Below are 13,936 nucleotides of genomic sequence, written 5' to 3' on the forward strand. Positions count from 1 at the left end.
CAAATGCTGTGTTTTGAGCACAGTTAGCAGCCTATGATAGTAGTAGGTGTTGTAGTAGTCGTGGTCATCGAACACCAGGGTGTGTGTGACTCATTTACGAACCTCTCAGCCATCGAGTGATTGACACACCGTATCGATCTGCGGCGATCCCAAGTCGACCGGTGTGAATGCTTCAAGAGGTAAGAACTTTCCCCGCCGCAGCTCGTCTGCCTGCTTGCTTGCATGTTTGTGCTATTCCGTTGACGAACGGTAAGAAGGCGTGTGCCACTCGTCCGTCACGTTTCTTTCGCTGTGCGTTATCCGCATCTTTCATTTTTGATTACCCTATGCTGTTGACTTACACGTGTGTGTGTGTGTTTCTCAGCCCTGTGCTTCTGCACACTATCGTGCTTCATCACGCCAGTTTTGATTCCATTTCGATCCATTCAGTTTAATAGTATTCTGTCCTGTTTCGATTCAAGCTCGGCCCGGCATTGCTTGCTGACCTGTAGGTGCTGCTGCTTGCGCCGTGTAACCTCCGCATGGCTGCTCAGGAGGTGCACAGGGGGCACCCACACACGTCTCTCCAGCCACTGCCTTCTAAACAGCATCAGCAGCAGAAGCATTATCACGCAATACTCCCTTTTATTGAATTCTATTCTTGGTCTTTACTTTCTCATACGCATGCAGTAGAGCGCAGTTGAACAATAAAAAATACGTTAGGAGCATCATTGAGCACGTTAGAATCGTATCTCTTGTTTTGAGGAACCCATGGTTGATCTATGCCGTGTTTTGATTATGCTTTATTGGCTGTGTGTGGAAGGAGTCAATGTTCACCATTGCCATTCGTTTGCGGATGAGGCAGCATTTCCTCGGTGTATTTTGTTCGATTGGACCTGGGAGGATCAGAAATGTGAATGATCCAGGATCCGGATCCAACCACACTCACAGTGGGCGCTTTCGATTGCACGTTTACACAATTCTGGAACTGTTTTTTTTTAAATTCTGGAATGACCAGAATGAGCGGAGTCCGGCCTTGTAAACGAACGACTGGAATTCATAACGCATTTTATTCATGTCACAAACAAAATTGATGAATCGTAAAAAGAGATCACGTACACCCTCGCGCGCGCTCGCACGTGGACCCAGCATCGCGCACACGCCGGCCAGGGAGGCTCTTCGCGCGCTTGAGTCATGACCAGACCGGTTAAGGGGTCGTCGCAAAAGTTTTTTGTCGTCCCTGAAACGAACATGATTCATTTGGGGGGGAGGGGGTGCGAGCCAAAATCGCAAGTCGACCGACACTGTACATATGACATGTACCTGATGTACATGCATGCGATTTTCGTCGTCCAGCATAGCAAGCTATGTTCGTTTCAGAGGGAGGGGAGGGGGTCCGAGTACGAAATGAACGATGTTCGTTTCAGGGACGACAGAAAACTTTTGCGACGACCCCTAACACATCGACTGTGCAATTCTGGTGCCAGAATTAGAGAAATTCCGCCCTCTCTTCAGAATTCATGGAATTGGATAAAATCAATTCTAACGACGGGTCACTTTTTGTGTAATCGAACTGTGCATCAACAATAACTAATTCTAGAATTGACCGAACTGCGTGTAATCGAAAGCGTAGCTATGTAGAGTAGTCGCATGCAGAAGAACACCAGAGCCTACATGTTTAGGATGATGTATTAGGTTTCTGGCAGCATTTGGGATATGATCCATTACGAATGGTGCACCGGTGGGGCTCTGGGATCATCCCGGATTATCGATAGTTTCACGAAACGAAAAAGTTTAGTTAGGACCAAAAATACCTGTCCCCTGGAAAATCACGGGAAAAAATCAGAAATTTGCGGGCGAAAAGAGTGAAAAATGTGGGCCAGATATACATGTAGTAAATTTGCGGAAAATGCAGTATCTTGCAACGATAGTTATCTGGTTTTAATATGGACCACATGCACAAACACGTGAACAGAGGATCTAGCAAGGAATTTCGAGCGTGAAGAACAGTGCGATGGCAAAATTCGGCCCTGGGGCCAAAAGTTCACATAGCCAAGCGCACAGAACACACCATGCATGAAAGTCTGTCATGCATGAAAGTCTGTACGAGTACAGGGCGCCCATGGCATGGGCTCACGGATTCACTGAAAATTGAGGCAAAATGAAGAAAGTTCCACGTTTTCCACGGAAAATGCTAGATTAACGGAAACCCACGAAAATCGCAGAATGTATCGCGTTTCTCCAAGGGGATCCGGGACAGCAAAAACGAAAATTAATGTTTTCGTTTGGTGGATTGGGTTTTATCAAGAGTACCTGGAGAAAGGGTGGGGGTTCAAAATCTATTTGTCTCGCAAAAGCAATAGCCCCGGAGAGCCCTATTTCCTTGCAAACATTGAAACAACGTATGTATGTTCAGACCAGGATATAACTTCAGAAGAAAAACAAACGTGCAATGCAATGGCAACACAAAGAGATCGCATGACTCTTCTCTCAAGACACAGACAAACACACACGACACAGAGCAGTACGCACACGCAACACAAGGAAAGGTTTAGAGTTGTTAAAATAAACACGGGCCATTTTTATTTCTGAAGACAAATCCATTGCATGAAAAACAGAACAGCACTGCGTTCAAAGGCAAGAAGCACAGTACTGACCTAAATACTTTCCAGTGTAATTACTTTCGTTGAGTTTTTTTTAGTTGAACATCGAAGCAAGAGAGCAGACAGTAAAACCAAGGAAATTATTAACACCAAGCAGCAACCTAAATATTTGAAGTCACTACTGGAAGAGAAATGCGCATAGGATCAAAGAACACCAAGCATATGATGAGAGAGTGGATTACGCGAACCACTCAGAGAAAGCATCCATGACAGACACAGAGTTCGAAGGAAATGAGGAGACTTCAAAAGCACGAGGATACATATCATTGACACGACGGACCTATGGGAAGCCTCACTACCTACAGCGAGGAAAGTAAGAATGAAAGCTTGAAGACACTTAAGCTAGAGAAGTTGAATATGATAACCTGAAGGAAGGCGGCAGGAATGGGCAGGCCAGCTACTTACGCACTGAGCATGCTCTGGGAAACGCCAGCATCGAGAGAGAAGTCGAGGTCGCGGAGCTTCTTGGCGGCAGACGGAGATCCGGGGCACTTGGTCGGCGAAGAGGACGGGGATAGGCTTGCTTCGGTGAGCACACTCTGACCAAGGGCAGAGTCTGACAAATCAGCACTGGACACGGGAACGACAAACACACATACAACAAGCAAGCAAGCAGTCAGAACGGCAAGAGCTAACCACTCTACACGCAACCAGAAACTGGAGAAAGGGAATAGAAGCCAAGGCACATGCAGCTCTTACAGCTGTACAAGCAGAAATATTTGTCTGGAATTTAATTTAGTCTTTTTCGTCGAAGGAGCTTTGGGACTAAATTAGGCGCCGGACGAATGTCGATTTGTCCAGCATTTCAATATACTATTACAGTCCATGGACTAAGTTGTCAACCGGACAAAATCCCTTTCTTTGAAGTTGGACGAAATTATTGACCGACGAAATTCTCTGCCTGTAGAGTAAGAATAGCGCCCCCCTGTCTAACCAACTAGTGAATAACAAAAGAGAGACACCACGTTTTCGGCCGTGCGACTAAATTCGTGTAGTGGAACTACTATGACAAAGAGTGAAAAAGCTCCCAAGAGTGTGCAACTCTGCCTATGGGGTATCTGACGGTGAGAACCCACATCACGTGTCTCGCGCACGCTTTGCACTATGTGCAACAAAGGATAGCGTGCGCACAATCCGAATATCTCCCAAGATGATGCCGGGGAGCCGGATACCTGCAGTGAGCTTCTGCCAGGGAGTGCGGGCTGGAAACGCACAATGGGAACACTATATCAGTTGATGTGAAATTTCGCCTCTGGCTCACACCACAGAAAAGGTATCAGGAGTGGCACAAGTGGGAGCTTACAAACTCTAGATATGACAGATATCACAAGAGCAATTGATGCTAGGGACGAGCGGACGTGGGACTAACGGGGCTCCAACAGCTCTATAATGGTGCAGGTATGTAGTCACAGGCAAAAACAACAGAAAGAACCAAGGACCAGCACTTACAAGCTTTGCGAGCCGGTCTTGACTGTGTAGTCTGGGTCGTACGTATGCAGCTGTCGGCGCCAGCTCTTCAGGAGGCCGTCAAATTGACGCTTGCTGCAGTTGAGACGCTTGTCCGGTGTGCGTGGCATGCCGGGACCGCGCTCCGAACGGGTGACAGTGCTGGTGTAGATGTCGTAACCGATCGTGTTCTTGCCAAAGTCAATCTGCTTCTGGCGCTGAGCAAGGCGGTGCGGGTCGTCAAGCGTTGGAAGATAGCAGGGTCTCTTCGACGAACTGCACAACACAAGAAAACATCACACGATACAGGACAACCTTGCGGAAACGAGAAAAGAACGCAGAGAATAACATAAAGTCCTCTTCGAAGAAGGTAAATGTCAAGACACCCAAATCCCAGGCGATCCCAAATACGGGATGGTGATGTCTTGGCACGATTGTCCAGAACAGAGTCCATGATTGACTAGGTCCAGTGAACTGTCCCAGCAGTATGCCAAGGTCTCAGTAGTAAAATATAAAAGTAAAGCTCACCACCCTGCCTGATTACATCCTGGTGGCAGATGCAGTAGCGAACGGTAAGGTTAAGGTGGTAAATCTCACTTAGTGGGCCATACATATAAAGGCACACTGTCCTAATATGACATCAAATCCGAAAAAGGGAACCCAGCATGTAATATAAGACATAAGACTTAGTAGAGATTCAGAATCACATCCGAACCGTTAGCTACGTACCGGTGGCCGGACTCGATGTCGCCTGGCTCACTCGTGGAACGCTTGAGAGTGGCGGTGGCACGCCTGGTTGGCAAAGACGCTGAAGGCACTGAAGCTGGCGAACGGCTGCGACTGGAGAGCACAAACAAAGCATGTTGGAATAAGCGGACCGGCCAGTCTGTGCGACCATACTACACACACCTGGGCAGTACCCCGAAGAGCGTGCATCTCCCGAATACCCTGCTGTCCTGACAGTATTTCAAGTTGACGTCATGCCTATGATGCAATGCTCAAAGGTGGTTTACGATGTTTGTACGGGGGCCGTCGACGCATCATACACGCCTCCTCGAACGAATCCGTACAGGATAAAATTGTCAACCACAAGTCTAGGATACATTTTATGATACGCGTACAATGCCCAATGCATGACCTCAACATGAAATGCTGTCGGGACAGCACCTAAAGTAGAGTTTCACACTCTTGCACTTTTCACCAGCAATTCAATTTCGGCCCCTACAAACACATTTCGGCCACAGTAAAATCGCTGCCTGCACTGCTGCTGCCTGTAGACTGTCTTAGTGCACCTAGCAAAACAAATTTTCGGCCAAAAATAAATAGGCGCCAAATATTTGTTGAAAGGAAAAGGACATATGGAAACGAGTTAAGAGTAACTCTCCACCACTGTAACTAGATACTATAATATACAGTCAGAAAGTGCAACTAGGCACAAAACTCAGTGTCTCAGTACTCTGTCAGTTTTGTGCCTAGTTGTTGCACTTTCTGACTGTATATAGTATCTAGTTACAGTGGTGGAGAGTTACTCTTAATTCTTTGCCATATGTCCTTTTCCTTTCTACTTTTATTATTGGCTCAATACCCGAGGTTCAAATATTTGTTGATGTACAGTAAAAACAAAAACGGACAAACATGCACACCGTCACGTGGAGCCTCGTCAGCTATGGTATTTGTGCAAATCCCATTACACGGTTTGCATGAAAATCCGCACCTCTTTCTGGAAGGACGAGTTCACTAAAAGCACGGTCTAAGAATATACAGCCGTGGCAAGTGAAATCCGACACTTGCCATGGGGGACAGCGGCACAAATGGACACCAATGATGTAGTGCACTGCACCTAATTTGTACTATCGAGCCGTATGCATCCAAAACAGATCAAAAGGTCACAGCGTAGATACACGCAGTTCGCAAATATGGTACACATAAGGAGTATTGGTATCCAATCTCCATTCATTTTTGCCAGCACCTTTTTGAACTCTGACTGTGATGAGTACGAGTTTTGTCATGAAACAGATAAAGTTGATGGAACACATGTACTGTATACGTATGCAGGGCTGCAGACTACATGGCGCAGTCCCTAATGGGGTATTCACACGACAGGCAAATCCACGTGCACCGGAAAGTTGCTATGGTATTTTACCTGTGAACGAGAAAAGTGCCTGGAAGCGGCTGAAAAGTGAAAGCGAGCTGGGGGCCCACTTTCACGATAATCGTGGCGTGCACGAGTACATTTACACCAAAAAGCACGAAACAAGACTTAATTTTTTACGCGGCTCTTTAGAGCATGACAATAATTGTATGTGTGTTTTGAAAATTTGAAATACCCATGGCTACTGGTTGGTGAAGCATTCAAAAATGCAAACGTGCCTGTCGTTGAGTGCAGCTGTGTGAATCCACAGTCACTTTTCTCGTATGTCACTCCTTGTAAAAGGTGCAAGTGCCTGTCGTGTGAATACCCCATTATGCCAAGCGTTGGATTTCACTTGCCACAACTGTACACATGATGAAAACAGTCTAGAGCAGACGTCACAGATCGACCCCTTTTCAGGAAGAAATAATTTACCTAGCACACAGATATCTCAATATATTATATTTCAATAACCCAAACCTCCCATGCTTGCAAATTGCAACCGTAAATCAGACGACCCAGAAGACTTCCCGTCCTATAAATCATGGTGCTGGGGTTACTAAGGGACTACTGAAATGCTATCGATGAGGACCAAAATGGGTAAACTATTGCCGAGCCAACATCATGAATAACAGAAGTGAAAAACGCACACAAAGCCGTAGGACTTACGATCGGGGAGAGTCCAAGCCGCTAGTCGAAGGAACACTTCCACTGGGGGTTGAAGTCCTTGCGCTATTCATCACAACAAATTGAACAACATAACATCCCCTCGGAAAACAGAATGAAAACTACCGTCCTTCCGAATATCCTGCAAACTGACTCCAAATATGATGCCGCGCCTCATTTGGCGGCAAATTTGAAAGCACGCATGCAGGTGCAAAAACGTGGAGTGAGACACAAGTGGTCCGGGAGAAAGACATTCTGAACTGAAACGAAACAAGGATAAATAAAGCATTGCTCAAAGGCCCATCTAGCATAGTAACACATACCTGAAAGAGATATCGTCCGTCAAGCACATGCTGTCCTCAAAGCCGTAGGACAGGTCAAGTTCGCTTAGAGTGTCGTTCAAAGATGCGGGGCCTTGCTCTCGCTCGTCGACTGAAGTGCTGGAAAACTCCTTGTCTAAATTGCGTTCCAAGCCTACGTCGGCAGAACTGGATGGCAAGATCGGTGTTGCGCGAACGGGATGGGATTTCGGACTGACACCAGCTACAAGTTGAGCCCACGAGTCGGACGTTTTGCGAGATGGGGCCGGGCTCTGCCTTTCGCCGAGTGGCCTGCGCAATGGACTTCTGCTACCGCGGTTGGGTGTGGTATCTCCACGGGAATGACCTGAGTTTCTGCCCCCGCTGCTGCGTGGACGTTGGTCACGACGGCTTCGTCTCACACCATGAGGTGAGGATTGATCGCTGACTGGACTCACGTTTTCCTTGTGATGATCTCGCCTGGACGACGATGGAGTGCTCTGACGGGAATTGGAGGTGTTTCTTCTCCTGGAATTGTGATGGCTCCTGCGGGGAGTACTGGTAAGAGGTTGGCACTGATCTTTTTCTGATTGCGTGAACTCAAAATCAAGAGAGCTGGGACGGATTTCTTCGTTGGATTGACGAGGAATAATCGGGTAGGTCGATTCTGGTAGTTGGGCGTCCCTGTCGAAATGGTCTTCTTCTTCCACCACCATGTCGTACCATGATCTTGTGGCAGATGATTCGCCATAAGTACTGGTTTCGAAATCCATAGTCCTGGTACAGGAAAATCAGAAGACAAGAACAAGAAGATCCAAATCGACTGCCTGGTGTCTAGTTCATTTGAACTGAGAATGATGAAGCTGTGAAATTTGCTGCTTGTGTAGGATGCAGCTTCGATAGTTTCTGCTGCAAATGCCAAGTCAAACTTGGCGCGAAACTCTTAGCCAATCAGCGACGTTGAAAATCGGGCACGTGGTTAGAAAGCTTCATGCCACGTCACATTGTTATGATCAAACTGTCAATAAAATATTTTTTGGCTGATTTCGCGCGTTTTACTATTATTAAAAGGGTGCGTTCAAATCGTGTACCGAGCTGCATACACGCTACGGACCGCTCCGCGGACTATCCCGCGCCGCGGCCTTCGGCTTCGAAGCCTGTGCGCTGCTACTGCACGGTGCGTCTGTCGCCAGACATGCAGTGATGTCATAGGAATTGTGGTGACGTCAATAATATGGCCATCCAGTACGGCAGTAGCACTGTATCATCGTCATGCATGAAGTATCACGTATGTACACGTGATTTGAATACTAAACTAGTAAAGTGAGCTCGTCGAGTCGTCGATGATGACTTTGAAGACGATCTCCAGATCTCTCTCTGGTGAAAAGCAAACGACTGCGGAAAGGCAAAGAAGAAACTTTTGGCAATTCTCACATTTTATACTACAGTAGTAGCTGGACACATTTCTGCTTTGATTAGTGCGTGCAGCTAGCTAGCTCGCCTCAGCTCAAGCAAGAAGTTTGAATTTTCAAAAGTATGAAATAAATTCAGACCCATTTTCAAACTCCACGTGGGAAATGTCTTTCTTGTTCAGAAAACAAGGTAAAGAGGGTAAAAAGAAGACCGAGCAGCAGCTTTACGCAGGCAAGGATGGGCCTGGGAATGCTTTCGACCTCTCTAACTGCGACTTATACGAGGTAGGAGATTGGGTTGTTTTGAAGCTCTGGATGCATGTACTACTACCGGTCCATTAACACACAGTCATACCTACTCATTGTAAAGTGTCTTTGGCTCTCACCACCGTACACAATGGCATGATACAATTGTGTGAAAGCCACTGACACTGGACTACCGTTTTAAGGTCTGTAAATAAGTACGTTCCCGAAATAAGTACCCCTCCGTTCTTTCGACTCTGTTGAAGTCAAGCTTAGCCTGATAAACATACTGCCAGAATGATATAAGTACCGGCCTGGTTCGTGCATGCAGAGCGTTGCATCATGCCATGCACATGTACGAGCGCATGCTACAGTGTGCACGGGGGAAAATGATTCTCCGCTACTAGTAAATAGTATACACAAATCGGGTCCGAAAATTGGTTCCATCACGAAAGTTAGTACCCGCCCCGAAAGTGGGCATGGGTGTGGCGTAGGAATAAGTGCGTAATTATTTACGGATTTTCACGGTAATATTTCTTTCATGGTGAGGCAATCATGCCGACTAGTAGAAAACTGGGAGTGAGCGTTCTCCAATGAGGCACGGCAAGACTGTTCGGATTCGCCGTCGTTTCCACTCCCGTGGGTCGGTATCTACTCCTCACACACACACGGCCGAGTCTGGCAAATTTCGCAGTATATACCGTAAAGTCTTGTATAAAAGCCGCGGCTTTTATGACTTTCTTGGTGAAATTTTGCAGGCTTCTATATGAGACAGGCTTCTATACAAGACAGGTATTTCTATGTATGTCAACACTAAAACCAGGCTTTTGTGTGATTTGATGGGCCCAAAACTGCGGCTTCTATTCGAGGGCTGCTTCTATTCAAGTGCGGCTTTTATACAAGACTTTACGGTACATGTAAGGTGTATTCATGAATGCACTGATTAGTCCGAATACTTCCCAACTGCCCCAGCCGGTATGTTCAGTATAATCGCTCACCCTGGGTGCAGACTGTACCATAAGTACGTAAGCACCAAATTCGTGCAGGCAATGTGTATGGATGACGTCATAGTGACACTGTTCACATGGTGACGGTCTATTGAAAGTGGGGCTAACAGTGTCAGCAATGCTGCTAGACTTGCAGTGTATGGTGGTTGTGTCACGGCAGCCATGATTGTGTTAGGCCGCTCACCATCATCCAGGCGAGTAGCCCGCATTGGGGCATTGGGGGGGGGGGGGGGGGGGGGCTACATGCTTTGTACACGCTCTTAGTAATGACAGAGTGAATTGTGTGGGATGTACCTATTCTCGCCCGTAGTGACCCCGGAGCAGGGCTCGCAAACTCGACCACAGCCATCTACGAGTATTTCAGAGCCATCCCCCCATCACACAATCAAAGACCTGTTGACTGCAAAACTTCTGACAGACGAGTATTCACGGACATGCGTATATTTGGAAGCTGGGACAGACCACTGACAATGTCAATGTCCTGAGAAAGGTCTTTTTAACATTTTTTATGGAACCGAAATATTAAATTATAATGTTTCGGATCCAGGTTTTGTTGTGATGGACAAGGCAGTATAGTTTCTATTGCCTAACACACTCACCTGTCAGTTTCCTCTATCAATGTATGGCTGGACATTGCGTCGCCCGCAGTAGCAGTAGCAGCAGTAGCATTATCCATGCCCTGTCCAATATCGTCACCCGGCTTTTCTAAATCCATTGGCGTGTCTCGGTGTTCAGTGGTGATCGTTGTGCCCGGCTGGGGGTCGTCTTTGCTCGGTTCGTCACTGCGTCCAGCGTCTGAGGTTGCTTGGGCATGTGGATGTGTATGAATGTGCTGTCCTTTCTTTAGTCCAGTGGCATTGCTGACAGTGCCTGCTGGTACAGTGCAATCGTGCGTTGTGTCTTGGGATGGTTGTGTCTGCGCAACGACGTCCTGTGGGGATGCGAGCCGCGTCGGTTTGCTTTGCGCAGCTGCTGGCTGTTCGGTCCGTTCGGTGCGACAAGGCGAGGGGATTGGGTGCAGACTGTTGAACACCGCATCCAGGGAACTGTCACTCTGCTCCTTGCCTTGGTTGATTACAGGGGAGATAGTGTCCAACATCACCTCCTCCTTGTTCAGTTCTCTATCCAAGGATATAGGAGTGCCTGGTCTTTGTTGCGTCGGTCCACCACTTGTTTCCTTCTCCGTGGGCGTTGAGCAAAACTGAGGGATGTTGTGTTGCACTTGCCCATCTTCCCAGTCTGAACTGTCATATGTGTGCTGGTGCAGGGCAGGCAAGCAAATATCGCCGGGCACGAGTGGCCCTAGGCTTAGTGTGCCGTCGTTTAGCAGCCCTGCGTGATCACCGGCCGCGCTGATCTCCGGCGCGCCGCCTGCGGCATCGCGAGAGGCTCCTCCTGCGTTGGCCGTGCCGCCCCGTGCCGTTCTGTTGCAAACAGACGGAGGGGGGGGGGGGGGGGGGGAACTGTGGGCTTATTATGTGTATATGAGTGTACACTGTACAGTGAGAACGTAGTAACGTACCTCTTAGGGCCGTACAAATCTGTACTTCATGGCTGAGGTACTGTACATGTCTATCCAAGGTGGTCAAATAACTGGTTTGGCGTTATAGAGGGCCCTCTAGAGTGCAGTGAACGCCCATAATAAGGCCCTGGACGGAAAATTTAGTAACGGTCTAGTTAATGTGGGCCCAGGCATTATTTCATGAACATAAACAGACTAATTCTCGCATCAACATATTCATCAACCACTATGGACTAGTTAAGGGTAACTATCCCAGAAGCACATATATTATACCTGTTCAGCGTGCGAGTACAGATACATATCAAGAAGCAAACAGCCGTAAGAGAGAGAGATGGCATCAGAAGTCACCAATGTATCATAATGGGCACTGTACCACGTACACTGCACTACCGCATCGTCCACGCATGTGGACCTGTGCCTGCACAGTGCACTGTGCACTGGGCTTGTGCTGTCGCCCATGGGGGCGTTCGCACAGAGGGTGGGCTAGAAAACGTGACAAGAATGTTGACACCCAGCAGCTGGGCGCTTACACAGATAGTGGTTGTTATACTGGATGGGCGCTCATATAGGCTTTTACGGCAGTACCGTACTCGCGCGATTAGAGCCCTCTCTTAAATAGTGCCCTATCTCGAATAGTGCTCTAGTCTCCAAGAGCCAGTGGAAAATAATGCCCTCTCTTGAATAGTGCCCCTTGGGGACAGAGAAAGCGGTCTTTAATGGCAGGTGATCCTTAGTTAGAGGTTAGCACCGCGCAACCGTTATATGAATGTGAGACCGTCCGTGTCTGGCGAAGTGGTCTGTAGTACCAGGCTGGTCGCTAGTCACGGTGGTCTTTAGTTACAGGTTTTACTGTACTTCGAAGTATGTAACTATATTCGCCCCTTGTCGGGCATTGGTTGTGTGGCCTACCCTTTTCACCCTTGCCGCCAGGTGCTAGATCTGCCACCCTGCTTTACTCAGCCATGCTGGTGGCCTGGCGGCGCACGCGAAACTGTGATAACGCGTACATGTACATGTATGGTAGTAGATACTCCCCTAGTGTAATGAGGGTCAGAACCGGGCCTAGCACCCATACAGTTCAGATGGTCGCAACGCCGGGGCTCTACCAACCGTGGATGCTTGTAGTAAGGGGTACTGTTTCCGAACACGGTGTTCCACCGCCTGGTAATATGCTGTTAATTAAAGCAGGTACATATACTATGCACAAACTTTACTTTAAGTACGTGTTGACTTACCTCTGGGCGATGCACGTCTGCTTCTCAATGTTGTCACTGGCAGTCTGCGTGCTGATTTGTATGCCATCCACTTGAGCTGGGATGATTGGCTGGTGGGCAGCCTCAGCGCTTTTCTCATCATGTACAACAAGGCGGTCAGTCTTCATTTGATGGTGCTCTTGCGGGGTGTGTGTCTCTTGTTCTTTCTCCTTTGCCAGTCTGCCTCTCGATTTGCTAAACGGAGTTGTTTCACGCGCGCCCTTGGTCACGGTTTGGCTGGAGAAGTCTAGGTGCGCCTTGGCTGGCTTTCTTGCTGCTGGCGTGGCCGCTGTAACTGCAGTGCATTTTGCTTTGTCAGTATCAACGTTTGTGGCCACCACCTTTGCCCATGAACATGTGCCCGAGATGCGCCCAAAGCGCTCCGCGGACAAGCACTTGTCGGGCATCGGATGCGACCGTTGGTTCTCTTTCGGTGTCAATGGCGGCCGCTGGCGTGCTGTCGGCGATGGTGTTGGCTTACTGCCGTGGGGTGTGTGTGGGTGGTTCTCCTTGTTCCTGCTACGCCCGTTGTTCACTCCTGCTCTACCGTCCTTGGCGCGCTGTCTTGGCGGGTTCCCCACACTGCTTTTGTTGGCGGTGGGCGTCAGAGAGACTGCTCGTCTCAGCCTTGTCGACCGCTTCGGTATTGCCTTCTCTGTGTAGTTATGGTCTCTAAGGAAGTGGAGACAGACACAAGAGTGAAAGTGTCAAGTCACCAAACACATCCGCGCACTGTACCGTTACGCGTTAGTGCGTCGTACCAGGGGCTGTCGGGGCTAACACAGACACAGACACACACACACACACACACACACACACACACACACACACACACACACACACACAGTCCAGTACTAGGCATGCCGGGGCCTGTGGTAGACTGTGTGTATGATATTGCGGAGTGTGCTGACTTAGTCTGGTAGCAACAGTGTTACTGTACCTACTTGCATACTTGTATGTACACTGCACATGAGTATGCACAAAGAAATGTGTGATGGCATGGCAGTAACTTAGGCTCACTGTTTCTACAATGTTTTATTCTGGTGCTGATGCTTCATGTAGAAGGGAAACAAGTGCCATTCCTGTTATAACTCATTTCGCAGTATTACAACGTTTCGGCAAGGTGCCTTCATCAACACTGAAGTGTCTCGGAAAAGAGTTGAAGCACATCAAAATCCAGATGACTACTTGAAGTAGAACATGATACAGGTCTACCCTGGTGGTTAGTACGACATCGGATACAAGACAAACCTCATTCGTAGACAACGATCCGAAATACCCTGTCCTGACACCTGAAACATGTACATGTACTTGT

At 48.1% G+C, this 13,936-nt stretch overlaps 1 protein-coding gene across 1 annotated transcript in view; it reads right to left on the reverse strand.

Moving 5' to 3' along the window:
- Positions 1-2,529: 2,529 nt before the first annotated feature.
- The window catches only part of LOC135823279 (uncharacterized), a 12,336-nt gene continuing 929 nt past the window's right edge, over positions 2,530-13,936 (reverse strand). The window contains exons 2-8 of the mRNA XM_065336133.1: positions 12,604-13,293; positions 10,446-11,270; positions 7,209-7,961; positions 6,889-6,951; positions 4,818-4,928; positions 4,092-4,364; positions 2,530-3,212 (exon numbers count right to left, since the gene is read on the reverse strand). Of these exons, the coding sequence (XP_065192205.1) occupies positions 3,044-3,212; positions 4,092-4,364; positions 4,818-4,928; positions 6,889-6,951; positions 7,209-7,961; positions 10,446-11,270; positions 12,604-13,293 (2,884 nt within the window). The 3' untranslated portion in view covers positions 2,530-3,043. The remainder of the gene's footprint in view (positions 3,213-4,091; positions 4,365-4,817; positions 4,929-6,888; positions 6,952-7,208; positions 7,962-10,445; positions 11,271-12,603; positions 13,294-13,936) is intronic.

This window comes from Sycon ciliatum, chromosome 8 (genome assembly GCF_964019385.1).
Source record: "Sycon ciliatum chromosome 8, ocSycCili1.1, whole genome shotgun sequence".
Classification (NCBI taxonomy): Eukaryota; Metazoa; Porifera; class Calcarea; order Leucosolenida; family Sycettidae; genus Sycon; species Sycon ciliatum.